The sequence below is a fragment of the Triticum aestivum genome, chromosome 7B (genome assembly GCF_018294505.1).
Source record: "Triticum aestivum cultivar Chinese Spring chromosome 7B, IWGSC CS RefSeq v2.1, whole genome shotgun sequence".
In the NCBI taxonomy this organism is placed as follows: Eukaryota; Viridiplantae; Streptophyta; class Magnoliopsida; order Poales; family Poaceae; genus Triticum; species Triticum aestivum.
In genome coordinates this window covers 758,529,447-758,544,021 of record NC_057813.1, presented here as the reverse complement: position 1 = coordinate 758,544,021, position 14,575 = coordinate 758,529,447, and the positions used below count along the sequence as shown (strand labels likewise).

The 14,575-nt window shown below is 42.1% G+C and overlaps 1 protein-coding gene across 1 annotated transcript; it reads left to right on the top strand.

The window, feature by feature from the left end:
- The first annotated feature begins 1,189 nt into the window (after nucleotides 1-1,189).
- On the top strand, nucleotides 1,190-2,470 carry LOC123162233 (cytosolic sulfotransferase 5-like). The gene has a single exon (XM_044580012.1). It carries the CDS (start codon nucleotides 1,211-1,213, stop codon nucleotides 2,237-2,239), a length of 1,029 nt encoding a protein of 342 aa, XP_044435947.1. The 5' UTR covers nucleotides 1,190-1,210; the 3' UTR covers nucleotides 2,240-2,470.
- The last annotated feature ends 12,105 nt before the right edge of the window (nucleotides 2,471-14,575 follow it).

Sequence of the window (14,575 nt, the reverse complement as noted above, 5' to 3'; positions counted from 1 at the left end):
TTCTAAATGCTCTATTCCATGTGGAAACCGTAGATTTTGTGCTATAACGCTCACATGGACCAACACATGTAGCTCTTGCTTAGCTAGCTTGGTTAGCTTTTTTTTCCCGCTAGCTCCACTATTAGCTCAGGAAAAAAAGCGGGCTATCTTTTTATTTGAAATATTTGTTAAATCAAAAGGTGAACATGGATTTTAAAAAATGTGGCGAATTAAATAAAATCTTAATTTTCAAAAAATGTCATGAATTTTATATAGTTTCATGGATTTCAAACAAAGTTCACAAATTTGAAAAAAGATTCACAAATTTAAAATTTTCACAAAGTAAAAAATGTCTATGAGTATTTTAAAACATTCATGAATTTGAAAAATATTAATGCATTTGAAAAATAATCATGATTTATGAAAAATTGCATGAGTTAAAATGTGAAAAGGAATAAGAAAATATATAGAAATAACAAGAAAGTAAAAATGAAAAAGGGGGAAATTAGTAAGGAACAATATTAAAACTGATAGAGAAAACATAGAAATAATAAAAAACTGAATACCAGACAATACTATCTATAACCTTTTCAAACAAGGAATAACAGTTCACGTATTACGGTAGATAGATGTGCGTTACTCTCAATCACACTCACCCTCTTACTGGCGAGGCTCAGAATGATCCCACTGGCCTCAATGCTCCACAAGGCTTCAAATTAAGAGAGCCTAATATCTTATACACGTGCATGTTAGTGGCAGAGATATATCTTGGCCTCTCCACCAACGCATCACGGGGCAGCTGGGACGTCTGCCTCGCCAGCTCCACCGACGCTAGCTCCACGGACGTAGCTGGGATGTCTCCTTCGCCAGCTGGGACATTTGTTGACACAATACCTCTATTCGAGATCTCATACCGAACAAGCATCACCGGAGAGCCTGAAACAAATCCAGAAAAGGAAACGATGAGCATGCTGTTCCACCACAAATAATCTAATCATCCGAGCCATAATTTCTTGTTTAACAGCTGGGGCTCTCACTTGCATTAATTAATTTATTTGATCCGGAATATAATTAAGGTCATCTTGCAGAATTTATGTTTCAACTAGTAATTAATGGCACGCAATAGCACATTCTTTTTTGGGCAGTAGTACGTATATAAAAGGACGTGTCGGCTACAACCAAGCATACTACAGAACAGCTACAGTAGTAGAGTAAAATAAAAGTGGGCAGCATGAGCATGAGCATGATGCCATTGTCCACGGATGCCTGTGCCGCCGCTATTGGCGAGCTTGACATCACCTCGCTTCCACTGGAGACGCGGTTCCCGCCGTTCCGTCTGAGGCAGTACGGCGGGTTCTGGCTGCTGGAGAAGTTCCTCCAGGGCGTTCCGGCCATCCACTCCGTCTTCGAGCCAAGGCCGTCGGACGTCCTCCTCGCGAGCTTCCCCAAGTGCGGCACCACCTGGCTCAAGGCCCTCGCCTTCGCCACGCGCAACCGGGCCGAGCACCCGCTGCGTGGCCTCGACTACCCGCTCCGCCGCCGCAACCCCCACGACATCGTCCAGTACTTGGAGCTGCAGTACGCGCAATCCATGGGCCACGTGGTGGCGGCGCTCCCTTCGCCACGCGTGCTCTCGACACACCTGCCATACTCCCTCCTGCCACGGCGCATCACTGCGGAGGAGTCCGGCTGCAGGATCGTCTACATCTGCCGGGACCCCAAGGACGCATTCGTCTCCTCGTGGTTCTTCACCAAGAAGACAGTGGCGGCGGCCGCTGCGAGAGCACGAATCGGCGAGGAGCCGCTGCCATACACGTTCGAGGAGGCCTTCGAGCTGTTCTGTGATGGCATATGTGTCAGTGGCCCACAGTGGCGCCACGTGCTGGGGTACTGGGAGGCGAGCAGGAGGCAGCCTGAGAAGGTGCTCTTCCTCCGGTACGAGGAGATGCTTCGGAACCCTGAGAGCAACGTGAAGAAGCTGGCGGAGTTCATGGGGTGCGCCTTCTCCGTCGAGGAGGAGGCGACCGGGGTGGTGCAGGACATCGTGGAGCTGTGCAGCCTCGAGAGCCTCAAGAACATGGACGTGAACAAGAGTGGCAGCCATGGTCCATTGGCGCACAAGTCCTTCTTCAGGAAGGGTGTGGCCGGGGACTGGAGCAACCACATCACGCCGGTCATGGCGGAGAGGCTAGACAAGATCGTCGTGGACGCGCTGCAAGGCTCGGGGTTCACCTTTGACGTCGCAGAGCCGTCTGCATGAACGCGCAATTTCTGTTTTTTTAATTCTGTGTGTATGCATATGCATGCACTGATGTGAAGTGCCCATGCAGCATGCACCATCTCCTCATCCCTTTCTTACTCCTAGTAAGTGTGGCACGTTCGTGTGAAGGGGTTGTGGGATGGCGCGATGAGACCACATCACGACGGGCTACTCTTTTGGTTGTGACGAGAATAAGGGAAAGGAAGGAAATAGAAAAAATATGAAGAAGTATCTACATTTGCCATGTGACTACGATGCAATTACAAAATCGCCATGCTCTAGAGTACAGAAATGACTAAATTTGCCAACCTTTCCTAGAATAAAAACGGACATAACATCGATGAAGGTTCAGAATCACCCCCCACGGCCGTATCATCGACACGAGTTTCCGAACAAAAATCTTGAGAGTGAACTTTTTCTTCTCAAAGCACGACAATTTCTTTAGCCAGGGCTTGACGAACTGGATTCTCGTCCACGAGTTCATACATCAACAGCATGTCACCTTCATATCCTAACTGGGCCATGAGCGCCTTCTCCTTCGGGGGATTCTTGCACTCCGACTTGAAGTGCCCGAGCAGATTACAGTCGTAGTAACGTATCTTCCTCTTGTCTGTGTATGTGCATTTCTGTCTATGCGCATCATAGCTCCACAACCTCTCTTTCCAGATTTTTGAACCCCTTGGATGGCTTGCCCTAAGAAAGGAAATGCAACACAATAGAGAATTGAATAATCCCACAATCATGATTTAGTTTAGTTTGAGTATTAAACGTTATGTACTATATACCTCGCATGAACATACACATTCAATGTATGTAGTATCACCTGACTTGTCTGAATTCTTATACCAAACCATTTATTCAACGCGTACATGTTATAAAACTGGAAGGCGCCCATTTCATCATATAACACGTCACCTAGAAAAAGGTTCATAATTTTTGCATCACAATATTCTGGTGGAATAGTAATCAATCCAAGTTCTGGAGTCATCACTAATTTACAACTTTGCTAAAACAAAACCAAGTAATTTGTCCACTACATAGGGAAGATGGGTATAATAGTAACAACAATCACGTTCCACTTGTAATCATACCTTGATTATTCGTGCCACCAGCAATATCTTCTTCAGAAGGAGTAGCCTTAGGTTGTGTTCTAGTCTGGTGTATCGTTGTGAAATGGTGTATGTGGGAACGAGGGGTTTGATTTGAACACCCATACGTAAGGTAGCAGACTCCAGTAGCCCTGGTCAATTACTAATTAAGGTTGTTAACTCATAGTTATTAGCGTGATTCAATGCCTAATTACTAGGATTCAGTTCATTAATATTATGTAATATATAAAACTAGGAGTGGTACAGCGTACAAGGCAGTGCACACGCACATCCTCTACTTCCATTTGAAGAAGGATTCCAGAGTGCTTCTTGATTGCATGACACCTAGCCAAAGAAACGTCCCTAATTCTATATTAAAATGATGACCGATGTGATCTTTTGCCTTCTTTTTTCTTAAAAGAATTGATGTCAGTACTCTGACCACTACAGATGGCGCAGATATTGGTTATTTGCAATTACCAGAAATGTACGATGGTAGTTTTTCTATTGATTTCAAAATGTAATCAAATGAGGAAATTATGCGGAAATAAACTTGTGTATCTCGCGGTTTTAGAATTGACATTGGCAGGGGATACTCGTGAAGAATAACATAAAATAATAGTAAATATGGCAATCGCCGGTCGCATGGATCCGTCAACCCCACCCCAGAGTCGTTGCTACCTTGTGAGCCGGCAATGATCTAGATGGCGCCATCCAGCTGACCCTTGTCGACGTGCAGTCAGCATTACCCAAATCGTATCATGCCATCCACCAAACATAATGACTTGTCAGTGTAACTTAGTGGCTTATGTAAACCAAATAATTTGAATTTAATTGATGTGATCAAACAATAAGTACAAATGTGAGATATGATATGCTAGGATGGACGGGTATTAGAGGATAAGGTTTCGTGTATGTATAAAACTAAAGGTAATATTGAGCTTTTGATTTTATTGGAGTATGTGATTCCCAAATGAGTTGTAGTAAAAATGGAAAATGAATGCAAAATTATTGTCTAATTTGTATAAAGCATATCATTTATGAAATTTATCTGTCGCGCCAGTAAGTACAACAAGAAGAAACTTCCGTGGGAATCGAGGGCAACGGCATGATTCCCAAGGGAACGTCCGAAGGGATTAAGCATTTATTTGATAATTGTTTTGGCATAAAGTAACACTATGACTGAAGCAAACTATCGTATTTATTACATAGAATGTTCAATACTTTGTCCCAGAATGACATGAAGTTTGCTATATTTAAGTAAAATATGGCATAAAGGTAAGATAGTCTTCATTTCTTCACGAAGACTCTGTCGTCGTATTCCTCACAAATTGCTTGACGAAATGTGGAAGTGTCACTACATTTGTCTCAGATGCTAAGAATATCCATTAGAATATTGGGCCTAATCTTATTCATGAAAGCCTGTGTTGAGGATGGGAAGTAAGTAATGCAACACGAGGATGGGAGTTACTAGAGTCAAGGATGTCAAAAAAGAAATGGATGGCTTACTGGATTGAGCTCTTTTGTGGCCTCTGTCCCATTCCAATTCTTCATGAACTCGGAAGTCTAAACACCACTCTCAACCATGCATAATTAGATGTAATTTTTTTATAATGAAAATAATAAAATCTTGAATTGTCAGGACACATAAGGTCAGCGAGCAGCAACACTTACTCAACTAGATTTTTAGGCACAACGGGTTCCTTAAAGGCCCATTTAGTTACATCTTCTTGGCAGTTATTGAAGAATAGTGTCAAGCATTGTTGGATGTCAGAAGCCAACATTGGTACAATCCAAGTATGTCTACGATATGGCCTAACATCGTCACTCTCTTCACACATACTAGAGTCAAGAATGTGAATCACACTCTGCCGTAAGTTGAATGTATATCAAGAACAATGTTTATTATCACATAGTGAAGCATGAATCTGAAGTGACCATATACCCGGCTGTTAGACAAAGCACACATTTATAAATTAGAAAAAATTCTACTTATATCTGGTAAAATTTATGTTTTCACACTTTGAGACGTCGTACTTTATGTGCGGACCAGTGAACAGGTGTCGGAATAATTCTGGGTTCCAAGAATCTCCACCAGCAATTGCATGGAACTACAAAGATCTTCCATAAATAACAATTTTAAACCCGACGTATATTTATATTTATTACCCAAACTATTATCATGGAAGATGTTAGTAGGTTCATGCAATTGCTGTTGGACATTGCTGCAACCCGACATTATTTCGACACGACTTCACTGGTCCACACCTCAAGTACGACATCTCAAATTGTGAAAACATAAGTATTATGCAAATACAAGTGTACAAATTTTCGTAATCTTCAAATGTGTGATTTATCTAATGGCCACGTATATGGTCACTGGACATTCATGTCTCAATACAGTAGACATACTTATGGCAGAGTGTGATTTACATCCTTGACCATAGTAAGTTTAAAGAGAGCGGGGATGTTAGGCCATACAGTAGACATAATTGGATTTGTACCAATGTTGGCTTCTGACATGCAACAATGCTTCGCACTATTCTTCTATAACTGGCAAGAAGATATAACTAAAGGGCCTATAAGGAACCTGTTGTGCCTACATACCAATTTGACTAAGCGTTTCCCCTCGATATCCTTATGTGTCATGGCAATTCAGGATTTTTTATCGTTTCAATTGTATACCATTTACATCTAATTATGCAGGGTTGAGATTGGTGTTTATACTTTGGATTTCTGACGCATTGGAATGGGATAGTGATCGCCAAAGGGTTGAATCCAGTTAGCCATCAAATATTTTTCTGACATTCTTTAATTTTATTTACTATCCTCAACACGGGCTTCAATGGACAAGATGAGGACAAACATTCTAATGGACATTCTTGCCATTAAAGACGATGTGGCGACACTTCCAGATTTCGCCAAACAACTTGTGAGGAATACGAGGACGAAGTCAACATTAAGAAATGAAGATTGTCTTACCTTCATTCCATATTTTACATAATTATATCCAACTTGCTCTCATTTTCGGACAAAGTATTGAACATTCTATGTCATAAATACGATTGTTTGCTTCAGTTATAGCGTCACTTTATGAAACAAAAAATGTTGATTAATTGTTGATCAATCTGTTCATACGTTCCCTTGGGTATCCTATTGTCACCCCCAATTCTCACAGATGTGTCTTGTTGTTCTTGTTCAAACAAGATGCTTTATCAAAATTAGAGAATAAATTTGCCTTCCTTTTCCATTTTTACTATAACTCATTTGTATATCCCACACTCCAATAAAATTTGAAGCTCAATATTACCTTGAGTTTCAATGATACATGAAACCTTCTTCTCTAATACATGTCCATCCTAGCACATCATACCTCACATTTAGACTTATTGTTTGATCACATCAATTTAAAATTTTATATATGCCACAACTAGAATTTTCTAAATTCACATTACTGGGTTTACATAAGCAACTATGTCACACCGACAAGTCACTACGTTTGGCGGATAGCATGTTGCGATTTGGGTAATGCCGATTCACCAATATTTATTTGGGTAATGTGGATAGATGGCGCCAAGGACACCATGGCAGCCTCACAGGGTAGCAATGGCTCTGGGTGGGGCTGACGGATCAATGTGACCGGCGAATGCCATATTCACCAATATTTGACCTTATTCTTCATTAGTATCTAGACCAACATCAGTTCTAAAACCGGGAGATACACAAGTTTATTTCCGCATAATTTCCTCATTTGTCAAACTACCATTGTACATTTATTTTCATTGCAAATAATTGATATCCACACCGTCTATAGTGGTCACTGTTGGAAATATGCCCTAGAGGCAATAATAAAATGGTTATTATTGTATTTCTTTGTTCATGGTAATTGTCTATTGTTCATGCTATAATTGTATTAACTGGAAACCATAATACATGTGTGAATACATAGATCACAACATGTCCCTAATGAGCCTCTAGTTGACTAGCTCGTTGATCAATAGATGGTTATGGTTTCCTGACCATGGACATTAGATGTCATTGATAACGGGATCACATCATTAGGAGAATGATGTGATGGACAAGACCCAATCCTAAGCATAGCACAAGATCGCATAGTTCGTTTGCTAAGAGCTTTTCTAATGTCAAGTATCATTTCCTTAGACCATGAGATTGTGCAACTCCCGGATATCGTAGGAATGCTTTGGGTGTACCAAACGTCACAACGTAACTGGGTGGCTATAAAGGTGCACTACGGGTATCTCCGAAAGTGTTTGTTGGGTTGGCATGAATCGAGACTGGGATTTGTCACTCCGTGTGACGGAGAGGTATCTCTGGGCCCACTCGGTAATGCATCATCATAATGAGCTCAATGTGACTAAGCAGTTAGTCACGGAATCATGCATTACGAAACGAGTAAAGTGACTTGCCGGTAACGAGATTGAACAAGGTATAGGGATACCACCGATCGAATCTCGGGCAAGTAACATACCAATGGACAAAGGGAATTGTATACGGGATTGATTGATTCCTCGACATCATGGTTCATCCGATGAGATCATCGTGGAACATGTGGGAGCCAACATGGGTATCCAGATCTCGCTGTTGGTTATTGGCCGGAGAACGTCTAGGTCATGTCTGCATGGTTCCCGAACCCGTAGGGTCTACACATTTAAGGTTCGGTGACACTAGAGTTGTTATGGGAAATACTATGTGGTTACCGAACGTAGTTCGGAGTCCCGGATGTGATCCCGGACGTCACGAGGAGTTCCAGAATGGTCCGGTAGTGAAGATCGATATATTGGACGAAGGGTATTGGAGTCCGGAAGTGTTCCGGGGGTACCAGGCTATGGCCAGCATGACCAAAAGGTGTTTCGGGAGCCCCGGCAAGTGTTGGAGGGCCTCATGGGCCAAATGGGAAGGGGCAAACCAGCCCACTAAAAGGGGTGGTGCACCCCCCACACCCTTTCCCACGTTATTTGGGGAGGTGGGGCGCCTCCACCTGGCTTGGGAGGCAATCCTCCACCTGCTTGGCTTGGGGGGCAAGTCTCCCTAGGATTTTCCCTAGGGAGATCCAAACTGCTTGGCCGCCGCCCCCTAGGGGAAACCCTAGGGCGCCTCCCCCTCTCCCTTGCCCCTATATATATTGGAGGGGTGCGAGGGCAGCCGCACCTCTTCCCTAGCGCAGCCCTCTCCCTCCTCCAACACCTCCTCCTCCTCCGTAGTGCTTGGCAAAGCCCTACTAGAGAACCACGAGCTCCACCACCACCACACCGTCGTGTTGTCGGAGATCTCCCTCAACTTCTCCTCTCCCCTTGCTGGATCAAGAAGGAGGAGACGTCCCCGGGTTGTACGTGTGTTGAACGCGGAGGCGCCGTCTGTTCGGCGCTAGATCGGATCTTCCATGATTTGAATCGCCGCGAGTACGACTCCATCAACCGCGTTCTTGTAACGCTTCCGCCTAGCGATCTTCAAGGGTGTGAAGATGCACTCCCTCTCTCTATTGTTTCTAGAATCTCCATAGATTGATCTTGGTGATGCGTAGAAAATTTTGAATTTCTGCTATGTTTCCCAACAGTGGCATCATGAGCTAGGTCTATTGCGTAGATTCTATGCACGAGTAGAACACAAGTAGTTGTGGGCGATGGTTTGTACAATTTGCTTACCGTTACTAGTCCTATCTTGATTCGGCGGCATTGTGGGATGAAGTGGCCTAGACCGACCTTACACGTACGCTTACATGAGACAGGTTCCACCGACTGACATGCACTTGTTGCATAAGGTGGCTAGCGGGTGCCAGTCTCTCCCACTTTAGTCGGATCAGATTCGATGAAAAGGGTCCTTATGAAGGATAAATAGCAATTGGCATATCATGTTGTGGTTTTCGCGTAGGTAAGAAACGTTCTTGCTAGAAACCTATAGCAGCCACGTAAAAACTTGCAACAACAATTAGAGGACGTCTAACTTGTTTTTGCAGCATATGCCATGTGATGTGATATGGCCAAGAAGGATGTGATGAATGAAATATATGTGATGTATGAGATTGTTCATTATCTTGTAATAGGAATCATGACTTGCATGTCGATGAGTATGACAACTGGCAGGAGCCATAGGAGTTGTCTTTATTCATTGTATGACCTGCGTGTCATTGAACAACGCCATGTAATTATTTTACTTTATTGCTAAACCGTTAGCCGTAGTAGTAGAAGTAATAGTTGGCGAGACAACTTCATGGAGACACGATGATGGAGATCATGATGATAGAGATCATGGTGTCATGCCGGTGACAATAATGATCATGGCGCCCCGAAGATGGAGATCAAAAGGAGCAAAATGATATTGGCCATATCATGTCACTATTTGATTGCATTTGATGTTTATCATGTTTTTTACATCTTATTTGCTTAGAACAACGGTAGTAAATAAGATGATCCCTCACTAAAATTTCAAGCAAGTGTTCCCCCTAACAGTGCACCGTTGCGAAAGTTCGTTGTTTTGAAGCACCACGTGATGATCGGGTGTGATAGATTCTAACGTTCACATACAACGGGTGTAAGCCAGATTTACACACATGAAACACTTAGGTTGACTTGACGAGCCTAGCATGTACAGACTTGGCCTCGGAACACAATAGACCGAAAGGTCGAACATGAGTCATATAGTAGATACGATCAACATGAAGATGTTCACTGATGATGACTAGTCCGTCTCACATGATGATCGGACACGACCTAGTTGACTCGGATCATGTATCACTTAGATGACTAGAGGGATGTCTATCTAAGTGGGAGTTCATTAAATAATTTGATTAGATGAACTTAATTATCCTGAACATAGTCAAAAGGTCTTTGCAAATTATGTCATAGCTCGCGTTTTAGTTCTACTGTTTTAGATATGTTCCTAGAGAAAATTTTAGTTGAAAGTTGATAGTAGCAATTATGCGGACTGGGTCCGTAAACTGAGGATTATCCTCATTGCTGCGCAGAAGGCTTATGTCCTTAATGCACCGCTCGGTGTGCTGAACCTCGAGTGTCGTCTATGGATGTTGCGAACATCTGACATACACGTTTTGACGACTACGTGATAGTTCAGTGCATAATGTTAAACGGTTTAGAATTGTGGCGCCGAAGACGTTTTTGAAACATCGCGGAACATATGAGATGTTCCAAGGGCTGAAATTGGGATTTCAGGCTCGTGCCCACGTCAAGAGGTGTAAGACCTTCGATAAGTTTCTTAAACTGCAAACTAAGGGAGAAAAGCTCAATCATTGAGCATGTGCTCAGATTGTCTGAGTACTGCAATCGCTTGAATTGAGTGGGAGTTAATCTTCCATGTGACATAGTGATAGTTCTCCAAAGTCACTGCCACCAAGCTACTAGAGCTTCGTGATGAACTATAACATATCAGGGATAAATATGATGATCCTTGAGCTGTTCGCGATGTTTGACACCGCGAAAGTAGAAATCAATTAGGAGCATCAATTGTTGATGGTTAGTAAACCACTAGTTTCAAGAAGGGCAAGGGAAAGAAGGGATACTTCATGAAATGGCAAATCAGTTGCTGCTCTAGTGAAGAAACCCAAGGTTGAACCCAAACCCGAGACTAAGTGCTTCTGTAATGAGGGGAACGGTCACTGAAGCAAAACTACCCTAGATACTTGGTAGATGTGAAGGCTGGCAAGGTCGACAGAAGTATATTGGATATACATTATATTAATGTGTACTTTACTATTACTCCTAGTAGCACCAGGGTAATAGATACCGGTTCGGTTACTAAGTGTTGGTAACTCGAAATAAAAGGCTACGGAATAAACGGAGACTAGCTAAAGGCGATGTGACGATATGTGTTGGAAGTATTTCGAAGGTTGATATGATCAAACATCGCACGCTCCCTCTACCATCGGGATCGGTGTTAAACCTAAATAATTGTTATTTGGTATTTGCATGGAGCATAGACATAATTGGATTATGTCTATCGCAATACGGTTATTCATTTAAGGAGAATAATGGTTACTCTGTTTATTTGAATAATACCTTCAATGGTCTTGCACCTAAAATGAATGGTTTATTGAATCTTGATCGTACTGATACACATGTTCATGCCAAAAGATATAAGATAGTAATGACAGTACCACCTACTTGTGGCACTGTCATGTAAGTTATATTGGTATAAAACGCATGAAGAAGCTCCGTTTGATGGATCTTTGGACTCACTCATTTTTTGAAAAGTTTGAGACATGTGAACCACGTCTATTGGTATGTACGCATGAAGAAACTCCATGCAGATGGATCGTTTGGACTCACTTGATTATGAATCACTTGAGACATGCAAATCATACCACATGGGCAAGATGACTGAAAAGCCTCGTTTTCAGTAAGATGGAACAAGAAAGCAACTTGTTGGAAGTAATACATTTTGATGTGTGCAGTCCAATGAGTGCCGAGGCACGCAGTGGATATCGTTACGTTCTTACTTCACAGATGATTTGAGTAGATGTTGAGTATATATACTTGATGAAACACAAGTCTGAATTATTGAAAGGTTCAAGTAGTTTCGGAGTGAAGTTGAAGATCTTCGTGACAAGAGGATAAAATGTCTATGATATGATCATAGAGATGAATATCTGAGTTGTGAGTTTGGTACACAATTAAGACATTGTGGAAATTGTTTCACAACTAACACCGCCTGGAATACCATAGTGTGATGGTGTGTCCGAACATCATAGATGCACCCTATTGGATATGGGGCATACCATGATGTCTCTTGTGGAATTACCACTATCGTTCATGGGTTAGGCACTAGAGACAACCGCATTCAGTTTAAATAGGGCACCACGTGATTCCGTTGAGATGACACCGTATGAACTATGGTTTAGAGAAACCTAAGCTGTCGTTTTTTGAAAGTTTGGGGCGGCGATGCTTATGTGAATTTTTTCATCCTGATAAGCTCGAACCCAAAGCAGATAAATGCATCTTCATAGGACACCCAAAAATAGTTGGGTATACCTCCTGTCTCAGTTCCGGAAGCAAAAGGGATTGTTTCTAGAATCGGGTCCTTTCTCGAGGAAATGTTTCTCTCAAAAGAATTGAGTGGGAGGATGGTGGAGACTTGATGAGGTTATTGAACCGTCACTTCAACTAGTGTGTAGCAGGGCACAGGAAGTTGTTCCTGTGGCGCCTACACCAATTGAAGTGGAAGCTGATGATATTGATCATGAAACTTCGGATCAAGTCACTACCAAACCTCATAGGTCGACAAGGATGCATACTACTTCAGAGTGGTACGTAATCCTGTCTTGGAGGTCATGTTGCTAGACAACAATGAACCTACGAGCTATGGAGAAGCGATGGTGGGCCCAGATTCCGACAAATGGCTCGAGGCCATAAAATCCGAGAGAGGATCCATGTATTAAACAAAGTGTAGACTTTGGAAGAACTACTTGATGGTCGTAAGGCTGTTGGGTATAGATGGATTTTAAAAGGGAAGAGAGACAATGATGGTAAGTGTCACCATTAAGAAAGCTCGACTTGTCGCTAAGATGTTTTCTGACAAGTTCAAGGAGTTGACTACGATGAGACTTTCTCACTCGTAGCGATGCTAAGAGTCTGTTGGAATTATATTAGCAATTACTGCATGATTTATGAAATCTTGCAGATAGGATGTCAAAACATTGTTTCCTCGACAATTTTCTTGAGAAAGGTTGTATATGATACAACCATAAGGTTTTGTCAATCCTATAAGATGCTAACAAGTATGCAAAGCTCCAGCAATTCTTCTAAGGACAGGAGTAAGCATCTCGGAGTTGGAATATACGCTTTGATGAGATGATCAAAGATTTTGGGTTTATACAAAGTTTATGAGAAACTTGTATTTCCAAAGGAGTGAGTGGGAGCACTACAGAATTTCTAATGAGTATATGTTGTTGACATATTGTTGATCGAAAATGATGTAGAATTTCTGGAAAGCATATAGGGTTGTTTGAAAAGTGTTTTTCAATGGAAAACCTGTATTAAGCTACTTGAACATTGAGGATCAAGACCTATAAGGATAGATCAAAATCGCTTGATAGTACTTTCAAATGAGTACGCACTGTGACAAGATTTTGAAGGAGTTCAAAATAGATCGGCAAAGAAGGAGTTCTTGGCTGTGTTATAAGGTGTGAGTATTGAGTAAGAATCAAGATCTGACCACGACAGAAGAGAGAGAAATGATGAAGTTCGTCCCCTATGATTTAGACGTAGGCTCCACAGTATGCTATGCTGTGTACCGCAGCTAAAGTGTGCCTTGCCATGAGTCAGTCAAGGGGTACAAGAGTGATCCAGGAGTGGATCACATGACAGCGGTCAAAGTTATCTATGACAGCGGTGAAATTTTCTCGATTATGGAGGTGGTAAAAGAGTTCGTCGTAAAGGGTTACGCCGATGCAAACTTTGACACTAATCCGGATGACTCTGAGTAGTAAACCGGATTCGTATAATAGAGCAGTTATTTGGAATAGCTCCAAGTAGCGCCTGGTAGCTGCATCTACAAGATGACATAGATATTTGTAAAGCACACACGGATCTGAAAGGTTCAGACCCGTTGACTGATAAACCTCTCTCACAAGAGAGATATGATCAAACACCATGGGTGTTGGATTCAATACAATCACATAGTGATGTGAACTAGATTATTGACTCTAGTGCAAGTGGGAGACTGTTGGAAATATGCCCTAGAGGCAATAATAAAATGGTTATTATTGTATTTCTTTGTTCATGCTAATTGTCTATTGTTCATGCTATAATTGTATTAACTGGAAATCATAATACATATGTGAATACATAGATCACAACATGTCCCTAGTGAGCCTCTAGTTGACTAGCTCGTTGATCAATAGATGGTTATGGTTTCCTGACCATGGACATTGGATGTCATTGATAACGGGATCACATCATTAGGAGAATGATGTGATGGACAAGACCCAATCCTAAGCATAGCACAAGATCGCATAGTTCGTTTGCTAAGTGCTTTTCTAATGTCAAGTATCATTTCCTTAGACCATGAGATTGTGCAACTCCCGGATACCGTAGGAATGCTTTGGGTGTACCAAACGTTACAACGTAACTGGGTGGCTATAAAGGTGCACTACGGGTATCTCCGAAAGTGTTTATTGGGTTGGCACGAATCAAGACTGGGATTTGTCACTCCGTGTGATGGAGAGGTATCTCTGGGCCCACTCGGTAATGCATCATCATAATGAGCTCAATGTGAC

What these genes read in the sequence shown, in the direction of transcription:
- LOC123162233 (XM_044580012.1), top strand. Translation starts at nt 1,211, where the DNA reads ATGAGCATGAGCATGATGCCATTGTCCACGGATGCCTGTGCCGCCGCT.